Here is a 13,534-nt window from a genome sequence, read left to right as displayed (position 1 = left end):
GTCTCTGAGCTGTCAGTCAGCCTGGGCTAAAACCCCAGACCAGACCAACTTTGGGAAGTGGGAATCTTCCAGTGCAGACCTACACCTTGTGGCTCATCAGGTATAATTAAGATACCACAGATTTACGTGCGCCTCATTAGCAAGGGGTAAATGCTCACGTAAACAAGGGCAGACCCAAACTGTGTTTGCTTCCTGCTGAAACCTTTATCCAGGGGTGGTTTCCCTGCTCGACTGCTGACTCCCCTACAACGGGCGATGACGACACTGTGCAATAAAGGCTGACACACCGGCCTACAACTCCAGCAAGTGAGACATGCCTGGAAGTTCGCTCAAATCACCTTCACAAGCATGCTTCTCCTTACGCCAGCAAGCCCCACTGCCTCAGCAGAGCAGCCGTGCTCAGCCACCAGCGCAAGGCAGCAGCAGCATCCATGCTGGGCTGCCAGAGGGAGCGCGATGAAGGGAGGGAACGGGATTTCACACTCTGGACAACACCGTCCTCCTTCCCCGCTCCGGCTGCACGGGCAGGCAAGGACGGGCGGCACGGGGGAACCGGGGCAGCAAGCTCCTGCTCGGGAGCCTCCAGCACAGCCGACCCCCGCAGGCCGTGCAGGCCCTGCCCCCGGAGGCCTCCAAGGCGGCGCCCCGGTCTTGCAACCGGCGCCAGCCACCCGTGGAGAGAGCCGGGCCCGTGCAGGCCGCGGGCCGCCCCCCGCCCCGGTTACCTTGGTCTCCTTGACATGCTGCTTGATGCCCTCCGGGTACCACTGCACCCGCACGTAGCCCCGCCGCAGCGGGCTGGCGCGGCCCTCCTCCCCGCCGCCGCCGCCAGGGCCTCCCGACTCGGAGCCGCCCGAGCTGGCGGCGCCGCCGGTGGCGGCCCCGCGCCCGCCTTCCTCAGAGTCCTCCTCCGAGTCCTCGCCGTGGATGAGGCGCACCAGGCCGAAGCGCACGGAGCCGCGGTAGCGGCCCGACACCAGGTCGTGGGAGAAGAGGAGGCGCTGGGAACCGCCCGGCGGGGCGGAGAGGGGCAGCGCGGCGGGGGGAGCCGGGGGTGCCGGTGCCGGCGGTACCGGTGCCCCCTCCTCGGGCTGTTCCGCCATGGCGCCGGTGAGCGGGAGCGCGCGGCCGGCAGGAGGGGGAGGGCAGGGGAGGGGCGGCAAGTAACGGCCCGGGGGCGGGGCCAGCGGGGACCACGCCCAGAGCGGCCGCAAGCCACGCCCACGGCGTGAGGGGCGTGAGGGGAGAGGGGGCGTGAGGGGAGGGGAGGGGAAGGGAGGAGAGGCTGCGCTGCGTTACCGGCCCCGGGGGCGGGGGGACTGCACCGTCTGCTGATCCCCGGGAATCGGGGGATTGCATCATCGTCCCCGGGGATGCGGGACTGCATCGTCCCCAGGGATGGGGGACCGCGCTGCGCCATTGGCCCCGGGGTTGGAGGGGGGGCTGCATCCTCCTCTGACCCTCAGGGATGTGGGGCTGTTCTGCATCATCCCCAAGGATGGAGGGGGACAGCACCGTCATCCCCAGGGATCGGGGGCGGTGCTGCATTGCATCGTCCCCGGGGATGGAGGAGCCTGCACTGCATCGTCCCCTGGTCCCCAGTGACTGGGGACACTGCACTGCATCATCCCCCAGTTCTCAGTCACTGGGGACACTGCACTGCATCATCCCCCAGTTCTCAGTCACTGGGGGCTGCACTGCATTGTCCCTGAGCCCCAGTGATGGGGGCTGTGCTGTTTTCAGGTCCATCACAGGTGGGGGTCCACCCTGGCACTGGGCACTGCTCGGTGCTGGGAGCTGCTCTCCAGCTGACATCAAAGCCTGGTCTTGCTTTTCATGCCTCTGGGAAGTCCTCATTAGGGTGTGCAAATGAGCCGAATATTTGGCTTCATTGACTCTAAGGATTTTTCCCCTCTGTCTGCAGAGATTTTGTAAATAGAAAAGTTTTTTTGAGCAGGTCCTGCTGCTCTGGCAGGCAAAGGACTAAATGAATCCAAAATAGCCTTCACTGCCTATCTTTGACCACAACACATCCTGCCTCTTCTCTCCCTAAACCTTCCTGCCTGTGCATTGCTGGCTTGAATATCAAGAAAATTCCTGAAATCTTCAGCCTAATTTGTTCTCTTGCACAAAAGACCCCAGGAGCAGCAGAGGAGTGTTTTCCCTCTTGCCCTCTCCTTCCCAGACTGCTCTGCCTTGGCTGGATCAACCAGCTGCCTTTCAGTCCACCTTCCAAGGTTTCTCCTTTTTGGAAAAACAGCCAGGATAGATGTCTGCCCATGCTCTCCTCCTAAACTCTGGAACCCTCTCCTCAAGAATGGAATTTCCCAATCTTGCAAAAAGCCCTGGGAAGCAGTTGAGAAGGGGCTGGGGAAGGCAGTGTGTGGGTGATGGGTGCACTGGGAGCTCTGCCCAGCTCCTCACTACCCCTGGGTGTGGGTGGCAGGGCAGCAGGATGCTCGAAGGGATGGAAAAGTACAAACTATCCCTGTCCTGCCTCCAAATCAGAGAGCTGCAGGCAGTGAAGCCTTCCAGCCCATCTTCACCCAGGCTACCCCAGCATTTAATTGCTCCCCACAGTATCCTGTTAATCAGAAAGGCAGCTTGTTGATGTGGTTCCTTGCTGGAGCATTTTTTTGATTCAACCCCAGGGATGAGAAACAGAACAGAGCTCAAAGGGACCATTGGGTGGCTAAATAGCAGTATGCCCCATAGGGAAAGGCAGTTTAAATATCCTGTCAGTGCCACTGTGGGTTTACAGATGTTTCTAGGGATATGCTTCTGGGAATACAGACCTGCATCCACGTGCCCTGACCTCTGTGAAGTGGACAAGGTATAGGGTTGATAGACAGTATTCAGAACTTCTAGAGCACATGAGTGCCTCTGCCATGAGGATTTCACCCTCTGACCATCACTGTGCTGGAGAGGTATGACACATCTCCCCAGGGTGTTTACATCCAGCCCACCTGGAGCTGTGGATAAGGTACCAACCCCACTCCTTCTGTAGCCAGGGAGAATTGTGCCTTTGAGGAAGCAGAATCAGGCCTTTGAGAAAGGCAGAAGGTGCCCTTTGGCTTCATTTAATCTGATGCCATGTCTTCTTGGGCTTTCAAAGCAGAGCTTTATCCAGCACAGTGATGCTCCTCCTCATCTCCTTAATGTACATTGCAACAGCCACTAACAAAATAAAGATAGAATAATGTGCCACAATCATGTGTGGAGATGGAAACTGTCCCTCTCCAGGGCAATTACGTGCTGAAGAGCAGTGGTGGGGTTTCAGGTAGCTACAAATAGCCATGAAAACAATCACATTATACCCCTGACCAAGCTCACGGCAGGGGGATTATAATGGGGACAAGTCAGGGCTGTTTGCTCGTTAGCAGGAGTCGAGCTGGGTGTGTTTTTGCACTCTGATCCCAGCTGGAGCTCTGATATGCTTCCATCAGGAAGTGGCACTGAAGGACGACTGATTGCTTTTTTAGGACACAACAGCCCAAGGCCTGGGCTGTCACAATATTGCTGGCCTTCAGATTTTACAGTGCCTGGGTGTCAAATGAGCATCTCCTATTTAACATCACTGTTCAGGATGTCCACTGAGGCACCTCTGCAAGTCCACACTACCCAGCAAAACACGCAGGACTTCTGCAAAGTGACACGTGTCAAGCAGCCTCTCTGCCCAGTTTGGGGACAATTCTTGCTGGTAGGGCTGTTTTGAGTAGGGATGGCCTTTACTCTGCAGGAGCACATCCTCCCTGGAACCAAGCTGTCCCTGTGATCTAATCACCTTATGGCACTTCGGTTAGATCACCAGCATCTCCCTGCTAAGATACTGCTGCTCAGAGGGCGTGTCAGAATGCCTGGAGGGTGCTAGAACACCCAGAGGGTGCCAAGATGCCCAGCAGGTGCTGGGATCCCCAGGATACCCTTTATTTCCAAGTGACAAGCAAGGCCTGTCCTTCCTCCTTGGCTCTCTCACAGGGCATCTTTGCAGAGTCCCTGCAGGTTTTAAGGGGCAGGTGCTGGGGTGCCTGCCAGGTACTGGGGGTACCCACAGGATACGAGGAGCCACGGCAGGTGCCAAGGATGCCAGCAGGGTACCAGGATGTCTTCAGGGTATTGGGGATATCTGCCAGGCTCTGGGATGTCCACTGGGGATTCCCAGAGGTGCCAGCTGCCCCAGAGTACGGCGAGGCCGGTCGGTGCTCACAGGTCCCGCGATGTCTCTCGGTGCCGGTGCCGGGCTGTCGCGGGGCTCTGGTGCCACCTCGTGGGCTGTCGCCTCCCGGCGGCTCCGGTCTTGGGGGGAGCGAGCGACACCGGCCCGTGGCTCCCCAGGGCAGCAGCTCCGCTCGGGGTCCCGGGCTGCACCCGGGCAGAGCGCTCCACCTCCCTCTGCTCCCCTACGCAGCCCCTCCTTGGCCAATCCTTCAGTATTCACAGAGGCGCAGAGTCGCTGTACTTTTCCTGCTGGAAAGAGCTGGTGCCTTCAGGAAAGGTCTTTCAGAGCAGCTCGTGTCACAGGGAATGCCTCCAGACCCTCCCACAGGGAGAGCTGGGGGTTTATCTTCATCATCAGGCAGACAAACAGCTCAGCAGGAGTCCCTGTGCCCCCATTAACACCAGGGAACAGAAATATGAGCAAGTGATGCAGCATATGGCAATCCTTCATCCTGTCTCTGTGATCCCAGAGAGCCTCCGGAGGCTGAGTGGGCAGGGGATGGGATGGCCTGTGAGATCCCTTCCACCTCAAGCCATGCTGTGATCCTGCAGGAATCCTGATTACCCAGCCCTTCCCCTCTCTGGTTGTGCTGCCCTGACCAAACACTGCTGGCTCTCCTACAAAAACCTCAGAGCAGCATCACCTTGTACATGAACAGCTCCGTGTGAGCACAATCCCCCTCTGCTCCCTCTTCTCACCCTTTTCACTGAGGGCAAGACCTCAGAACTCCCCCAATGGGGTTGGTCCAGGCTTGGCCTTACCCTCCAGGGTTTTTCTTCCCCATCAGTGGCATCTGGTCCCCAGCCATCTCACCCTGGCTCCCAGCAGCGCTGTGCCAGGGTCAGGGCTGGATCGAGGGCAGGACAGCTCCTATAAGCAGCAGGCTGCCCCAACAATTGCCAGACTGCTGGAATCTCCTCTTCCCAAAGCCAGACGGGCTCTAAACTGCTTAGAGGTCTGGGGCTGGAGGGTGGGGCTGCCTCTGCTGAGCTCCTTGTCACCTGCCTGGCCCTCTCCTCCCAGAGAAGCTTCTCAGCCCCCACTTAGCCCCTTCCCCCCAAGGACTGTGCCGTGAGTGGCTGTGACCTAGTTACAAACCCCAGAGCACAGAGAGGAGAGCAGGTTAATCACCAGCAGCGCTGCGCTCTGGGCAGGAGACAGAAGAGGTCCTGGCTGGGTCCTGGCACCCAATCTGCTGCTTTTGGCTGAGGTGTCATGGCCAAGCAGACATGGCTGAAAATGTCTGGCAGACTTATTTGTTCTCCTTTTTCAAAGGTAGAAGAGCAGCAAGATACACCCGCCCTGCAAAGGCATGTGTTTATCTACTGCAGGTCAAAGCCAGAGTTCAAAGCCTTTCCCCTAACCATTGCTGAGAGCCCAAATAAGCTGTGAAGCAGCATCCTTTCATCCCTTCCCCAGCTCCCTGAGAGTGTCTGTGGAGAGAATCAGTCCTGCCACTGGTGGGCCAAAGAGAAAATGCCAGAGGAAAGACATATACATATATATTTGCATGTTATTCATATTATATATATATACATATATAAACACTTCAGAGCACAGAGCAGAACTAACCCCTCCAGGGCCTGTTCAGAGCATGAGGCTGGGAGCTGGCCACCCTCCATAGCAGCCTTGTATTGCTATTTTGAAAGAGCAGCAGCTGGCAGGTTCCTAAACCACAATGTCCTGCTCCAGAGGAAAGGCTGGAAGCACGCCGGCTTCTCAGGGGCTGCTGGTGAATTAAAACCACTCCTGGCAGAGTGAGAGGGAGCACTGGGGGATAGAAGCAGCAGGTGGGCAACCTGGCAAGTGCTGAGAATACCGAGTATGTCCAGAGAGCCACATCCTGCTGGGAAGTTACAGCAACAGCCAGCACCAGCACGAGTGATGAAAAGGAAGGAGGTGAGGGAGGAGGAAATCAGAGCCCACAGCTGACCTCGCAGCAGTGCCGAACTGCAGAGCCCTGCTGTTAGGTCATTGCCAGGTGAAAAGCACAACCCTCTTGGAAATGTGGGTCTCTGGCTAAGGCAGAGGAAGGTGCTAAACAGGGATGTAAACAACGTCCAGCTTGGGAATTATGCAATTACGTGAGTCTGAGAGAGAAACCTCTCCAACGGCGTCACACAGGGAAGGATCCCGATGCCATCTGAATCCCGTGATGGCAGACCCCGCCTCAAAGCCAGGGCTGCAGACACCACAAGCAGCTTAATCCGCTGAGCACCGGGAGAATGGGGCACGGCGGGGCTGGGGACGCAGCAGGGCGCAGCTGAGGAGCCCCTGAGCTGCGTGTGCATGGCTTCATTCCCAAGCCCTGGCAGAGCGGGGGCCAAGCCGTGATTCATCTGCCTCCCACATGTCACCCCTCGCTGCAAATCCTACCCGGAGATAATTGCTGTCTTCCTGAGTGGGTACTCCAACAGAGGGACCAGCCCGGCTGCGGGGCCGCAGCGACAGCTCGGGGCTCTTTGAAGATGCTGAGAGAGCTGCTAAATATGCAAATGTAGGCACACTGCTGTGGTTCTAATTTAATGGAGTTGTTGACCCTCTGCAGCTGTGTGAGAGCAGGAAGAGACAGACCAGCTGAAACTGTGGAATGCGGCATCCCTGATTGACTATTCCAGCCACGGGACTGACTATTCCAACCTCTGCTCTGCTGGGCTGTTTTAATGGCTGGGATTTGCTCCAAAATGCCATTTCTGAAGAGCAAAAAGCTGCTGGGTCATATTTCTGTTTTGATTCCATGAAAAAAAAACTTAAAAGAGAGAGATAAGGGCATAGCTCCAGGTCATTTTGTCCATGGCTGGAAGCTAAAGCAGGTCCAGAGCTGCCCTGGAAATGTCTCCAGTGGAGCAAAGCCAGCTCTGCCTCCTGCTCCAGGCTTCTTTCAGGGCTGCATCTGGTTCCCAATGATAATGATTATGCCAACATCATGCTCCTGCCTGGGATAATCTCCCTTTTATTACACGTGTCCTGATGGGGACAAACATTACTGATTCCGCCTGTCCAGTTTCTTATGTAACAGCACCCGGGAACAGAGGGCTGCATGGGGGAGAGATGCTTGGTTTTTGGAATAAGCTCCTTGGGCAAGAAACCTGAGGTCTGACTTCACATCCTACAAGGAGTCAGCTGATTCCCTTGAGAAACTCCCCCCTGCTCAAGCCCAAGCACTGATCATGCCTGGCACAACCAGCCTCCCCATCCTTCCCCAAATAAAGCTCATCCACTCTGGCCAGGGCTGCATTTTGTTTCCTATGGGCTCCTGATGCTGTTGGAGAGGTCAGGATGAGGCACAGGACAGTGCTCCCTTTCCTGGCTAAGTCCCCTGCTTGCAGAGCAATCAGCTAAATGCTCTAAATGCTTTATCCCTCTGCAGCCAGTCACGCCAGGGAAAAAAAAAAAGGGGAAAAAAAAAAAAGAAAAAAAAGCCTGAAGTGATCCCTTTGCTGGCCTGATACCTTAAAGCCTCTCACCTCTCCCTGTCTTTCATCGGAGTTTAAACTCCTTAGGATGTCATCACGTGCACCATGAATAACAAATATATATAAGCAAGGGCTGGGGAGGGTGCAGCAGACAGAGGAGGGGAGGCAAAACCCCAGATCCTCCTCTCCTGCCAGCACTGAGACGGCACCCCTGGAGGCAGGCGGGCAGGGAGCAGCTCGGTGCCCCCGGCTGGTAAGCACCCACATCCCTGTCACATCCCGGGGGTACTGACTGCCTCGGGGACAGCTGCTGGACCCCTGGCCACTGCCACTTGCTCCTGTATCCCAGGATGCAGGGGGGATTTCCCCAGGGGGTGGGAGGTTGGTATACGGAGTTTAGCTTGCTGAGAAGTGGTTTTGGCAGGGAAGGGTGTGAGTCTCATCTCAGCCCGTCTCACCCCTACACTTCCAACACGTGCTCCTAAACCCAGCTGCAGGGAGTCTTTTCATTCCATGTTCTGGATGTGGGAAGAACTTGAGCTCCTTTGCACAGAATATTTGACTTTAAGACTGGGTGAATAACTCCGTACTGTCAACTAATTAAAAAAATCCAGCTTCAAACCCAGGCAGACAATTCACAACTTAATAAAAGATGCAGCCAGGGGGGTAGTGTGCACCTGCCTGTTTATTTACCTGTGAGCAGACCATGGACATGCTCTGATTTTTGCTGCACAAACACAAGTAATGGCAGGAAAAATTTACAGAGCAAGCTCTTGGTTCACTGCTATGACACACAAACATAGTGGGCTCGTCTCAGGCAGGTCTGGCAAGGAGTCACAGCACAAAATTCAACCCGGGATAAGTGACTTGAACAAATACAGAAGGCTTTTCTGGAGCTTCAGAGGACCAGATGAACTGTGGAGAGAGAATTTTCCTCATCACTCTTTCTCACTTACTCTGAGACCTGGGCAGAGTTTCCTTCACTTCTGCAGGTTTGATACTTCCCATGATAACCCGTGTTTGTGCAGGGCTTGTGGTTTTCTCCAGGGGTGGGGAGCACTGTTGGTTCCTCTGTGCTCTTCAGGTTCTGTGCATCCCCCCTCCCCAGAAGACCTTTGACTCTTCAGGGAGCTGAGAAGCAAAGCAAGAAGTTCATTTCCAGAAAACAAACATAAATATATCATCCCTTTAGCTGCATAACCTGAGTTGCCAGGAATAATGTGCTGGAGGGGAAAAAATACAGGAAAGGAAAACAAGCAAGGAGCGACCTTTCCCCTTCCCTGACTACTGCTCCAGGGTGTTGCTAGTTGGGGTCTCAGGCAATTTCTAAAAATAGCTGGAGGGATCTGATTGCCCTTTCCCAGTTTTCTCTAATGGGATTGGAGCAGCCACTTAAAGTTTTGAACCTTTCAGCTCTGTGGATGTCCCTGTAGAGACTTCCCGTGACTCAGTTGTTTCCAACCTTGATATGCTCTGGGATAAAGACTTGCTCTTGGACAGGGAGCACTGAATGGTGGCTGTTGGAGAGACAACCCCTGAGCAACCTGGGCTGGTGGAAGATGTCCTTTCTCATGGCAGGGGGGTGAACTACATGACCTTTAACAGTCCTTTCCAACCCAAACCATTCAGTGATTCCACACTCCAGCTCCATAATTCCCATGGCAACTGAAATGCTGGCCCTGCCTGAGGCCATATTCAACTGCCCTCTCTGCCCTGCCATCCCTGCACAGCCATCCCCAGCCTGATCCAGCAGCATCTCCCCAGCAGCACCCCCAGAACTCACCCCAGGCACTCAGCAGCCCCCAGGATCACACCAGCACTGCATTTTCAAGGTCCCCTGGGTTTACCCTCTTGCCTAGTCTGGGTTTTAGTCATGCAGATGAGTCCCTAATCCAATTAGTAGGATGAGGAGTGCCATAAGATTTGATAATAAGGTCTACAAACACTACACCCACCCCCCACTCCCTCAGCACCCCACTTTCCCTGCCAGCTCACCCTGTTTCACTTTCCTCCTGCAGGAGCATGAACCACCCATTCCCAGCATGAGTTCAGTCAGTTCTTGGTGACTGGAACGAGCACTGGGATACTAAATAATTCTCCTGACAAGGAAACCCTCTCTCCCTGATGGATCTGATCCCTTAGATGCCTAAACCAGCAATTCATTGAAAATAAATCCCAAGACCAAATAAAGCCAAACCTGCAATTCACTGAAAATAAATCCAAGACCACCCTGTCTCACCTCAGACTGGATAAGAATGGCATTTCAAGCATCCAGCCCTTGGCATTTTGGGATGGAAAATTCCCAGCTTGCGCCGGTTGTGCCCAGTGCAATGTTTATGTTGGTAATGCTTTTGTTTCCATAAATCCTATTAGCTGGAGGCAAGCCTATAATTAGCAGGGAAAGCCAGCACCTCTGAAACAATAATCAAAAATGACCCAGCTTTATCTGGCCTCGCTGGAAATTGCTTGCATATTGGTTTGAGTTTGGATGGATAGTTGAATGGATGGCTCTGATAGCCATTCCCACTATTTCTGTCTGTAGAATGCGTGTGCTTAATGAAGTTATTCACTCAGTTTGTGCTTCTCTCTGGGTTTATTAACTCAGTTCACTCACACGTGAAAGCAGAGGCAGATTGAAGCTACAGGCTGTGATCCAGGTCAAGGGATTAGTCTGGGTTGTGTAGGATGGATGCTGCCACATGACCTTGGTGCTGGTGACCCTCTTGGGGGAACCCGTGTTGAGGGTGGAGTGTCCTGACCTGGGCTGTGGCTGGTGGGATCATGCTACCCAAAACTCCAGGGGCAGGGGGGCAAAGCCTGAGGGCACCTCACCAGGGAGGACACCCAAGGCTTTCAGCCTCAGCCATCTGCTCAGCCCTGCCAGGGACCCACCTCTGCGAGCGTGGACATGACCTAAGGAGCCAACAGAGGTTAAGCTGTGTCACTCACCTGCTCAGTGAGTCAGAGAAGGGGGTAAATCCTGCAGCTTGTGCTGCCTGGAGGAGGTGGCTCTGTCTGCCTGATGTGTATCCCTGTCAGGGCACCTCTGTGGCCTGGCACTGACCTCTTATCCCAGCATAGCTGTGCTGTTCCACAAACACCAGAGCATCACAGCGAAGTTTCACACAGACAGATATTTGTTTAACAGCTCTTGGCTTCCTACAGGCACATCCCACCCTGCCTGTCCCCGGGCCAGCAGCTGGACTTTCTCCAGGGCTCCCTTGCCCATCCCACTGCTGTCATGGGCTGGGCAGTGCTGGGCAGGATGCTCAGCCCCTCACCTGCTCCAGCTCTAACAGCTCTGGCCCTTCTCCCTGCTCTGTCCCACCACCTGGATCACTGTGCTTGTGTCCCCCTGGTCCCCGGGGTTTGCTCAGCTCAGTGCCAGCCTCCTGTGTCCCCAGCTCACAGGAGAGCAGCCGCAGTCACTGTGGGCGGGTATTTGCTGTATACACACACACAGATCCATAGGAAAAGGGGGACAAGCAGCCTAACGCAGTCTGTGACCAACAGATACTCCGCTGGCTAGCAGGGCTGGAGGAGCTTGGCTGGAATAACCAGTGTGGGAGCCGCCAGGGGCTGCCCCGAGCAGAGGAGCGGTGGGAAGCCAGGCAGGAGGAGCAGGAGGAGGAAGAGGAGGAAGAGGAGGAGGAGGATGTCGGCGCTCAGCGCGTTGCCCTTCCTGAAGCCGGTGCACCTGCGGTCGCCCCGCAGCTCGCCCGGGGGCCAGCGCCGGCACACGCTGCCCGCCAGCGAGTTCCGCTGCCTCAGCCCCGAGGACGCCGTCAGCGTGTTCGAGATCGAGCGCGAAGGTAAGGAGCACCGGGAGAGCCTCCGGAGGCATCGGCTGGATCCCTCTGCGTGTGTTTGCAGTTCTGTTTGCAGCCTCCTGTGCTCCCTGTGATAGCGATTTCCCCACGCGTGCCCTCGGGGGTGGGATGCAGTGGCCGTGACTTGTGGCCAGGCCACCACGGGCTCCCCAGAGAGGTTGGAGGAGCTGTGGTTATTGAGCTGGAGAACCACGGCCCCAGCTCACCCTGGGGAGGGGATGGTGGGAGGTGATGCTGAGCAGGACCAGGTGAGTGAGGAGCAGCTCTCTCAAAACAAACCTGTGAAAGACACGGTAGGAAAAGGGGAAATGGGAGGAAGGACACCACACTCCACCTCCCACTGTCCAGGGGCACTTTGAGGTGCAACCTTCCCCCCTTTCCTTCACCATAGCTTCCCTCACCCAGCCTATTTCTCTGTCCTTTGCAAGGAGATGCTGAGACAGAGGGTTTAATTCAGCAGCAGCTGAATGAGCAGAATTAGGAGTTGGTCACTGGGCCATGGGAAGTAACTGCCTTTGGAGAAGCAGAACTGCTCCCTGGACCACCTGTGTCCCCCAGAACTCCTTTAGACCTAAGCAGGCAGCAGGGCACACACCATCTCTCCCCATCTCATCCCACTTTCCCTCCCCTACATCAGTGCTGGGAGTTTTTCTGGGTTGGGTGTGCTTTGTGTCTCTCACTGTGATCACCACTGCCCCCTCCAGCCTTTATATCGGTTTCTGGGGACTGTCCCCTGCACCTGGATGAGATCCGCCACTTCCTGAACCTGTGCCCGGAGCTGTCCCTCGGCTGGTTTGAGGAAGGGCGGCTCGTGGCATTCATCATCGGCTCCCTCTGGGACCAGGAGAGGCTCAGCCAGGTACGTCCCAGTCCTTCCCACTTTCTGCACTGCCAGAGCCTGGGAACTAAGAGAAGCTAACAGTTTTTCCCCCTTGGCAGGCAGCACTGACCCTGCACAAGCCGCAGGGCTCGGCCGTGCACATCCACGTGCTGGCCGTGCACCGCACCGTGCGCCAGCAGGGCAAGGGCTCCATCCTCATGTGGCGCTACCTGCAGCACCTGCGCTGCCTGCCCTTCGCCCGCCGTGCTCTGCTCATGTGCGAGCACTTCCTCGTGCCCTTCTACCAGAAGTGCGGCTTCGAGGCGCTGGGGCCCTGCGAGGTAACCGTGGGGGAGCTGGCCTTCGTGGAGATGCAGCACGCCGTGCAGGGACACGCCTTCATGCGCAGGAACAGCGGCTGCTGAGGCCCCTCTGCGCTGCCCTGCCTGGGGCTGAGAGGCTGTGACTGCTCTGCATTCCCACCACTGTGATCCAGCTTCCCTGGCTGGCCCTGGCTACAGCTATCCCTCTGCCACATCAGCCTGGCCCCATCCCATCCCTGCAGGGCTGGGCACAGAAATTCCTGCTGGAAACACCAAATCCCTGGGCTCTGCTTTAGCCAGGGCTGTGCTGGCAGGTCTGGGTGGGCTGCATGAGCCCCCTGGGCTGGAAAGGCTTTGCCCTGGGAATGGCTGGGGGCTCTGCTGGTTTGAGGGCACTGCAGTTTGCTGAGACACCCAGCAGAGCCCCTGCAAACACATGCCCCAGCCTGGCACTCCTCCCACCATCAGCACCACCACGAGTGGAGCACACCATGGCCAAGCCCTCCTTGAGCAGCCCCCAGAGTAGTGAGGGGCCCTGGCAGCCACTCCCTGCCCACAGACATCCTTCCAGACCCCTTGGAGCACATTCCCGAGCCTTCCCAGGGAACCAGTCCAAACTATTTGGTCCTCCCTGTCCCAGACCCACAACCAGCCCAGGACAAGCCTTCTGCAAACAACTCAGGTTGTTGGAGAGCAGCAAATAAAGATGTGGTGATGATTTTCTACACAGCCTGTGTATGTCCCTGCCCTGCTCTGATCATGACCTCACCACAGTGGCCAAAGGAAGGGCAGCAGCTGGTATCAGGGGAGCAATCCAGGCTCCCTGGGGCACCTCATCCTCAAGGCAGAAGAGGCAAATCCAGCCTCAGGTCGTTCAGTGAAGGGTGGGGATCAAGACAGGGGTGACTCTGCCCTCAGGCAGGATC

At 56.2% G+C, this 13,534-nt stretch overlaps 2 protein-coding genes across 2 annotated transcripts in view; one reads left to right on the top strand and one right to left on the bottom strand.

Moving 5' to 3' along the window:
* Positions 1–1,118, bottom strand: part of UBE2O (ubiquitin conjugating enzyme E2 O) — a 61,380-nt gene extending 60,262 nt beyond the window's left edge. The window contains exon 1 of the mRNA XM_033076666.1: positions 726–1,118. Within this exon, the coding sequence (XP_032932557.1) occupies positions 726–1,103 (378 nt within the window). The 5' untranslated portion in view covers positions 1,104–1,118. The remainder of the gene's footprint in view (positions 1–725) is intronic.
* A 10,046-nt stretch (positions 1,119–11,164) lies between these two features.
* Positions 11,165–13,344, top strand: AANAT (aralkylamine N-acetyltransferase). Its single transcript, XM_033076667.1, has 3 exons — positions 11,165–11,447; positions 12,170–12,324; positions 12,405–13,344. The coding sequence occupies exons 1-3, from the start codon at positions 11,291–11,293 to the stop codon at positions 12,708–12,710; spliced, it is 618 nt and encodes a 205-aa protein (XP_032932558.1). The 5' UTR covers positions 11,165–11,290; the 3' UTR covers positions 12,711–13,344.
* Positions 13,345–13,534: the final 190 nt, after the last annotated feature.

This window comes from Catharus ustulatus, chromosome 20 (assembly GCF_009819885.2).
Source record: "Catharus ustulatus isolate bCatUst1 chromosome 20, bCatUst1.pri.v2, whole genome shotgun sequence".
Taxonomy (NCBI): Eukaryota; Metazoa; Chordata; class Aves; order Passeriformes; family Turdidae; genus Catharus; species Catharus ustulatus.
The sequence above is the reverse complement of the archived record's forward strand: the minus strand, read 5'-3'. Positions and strand labels throughout refer to the sequence as shown.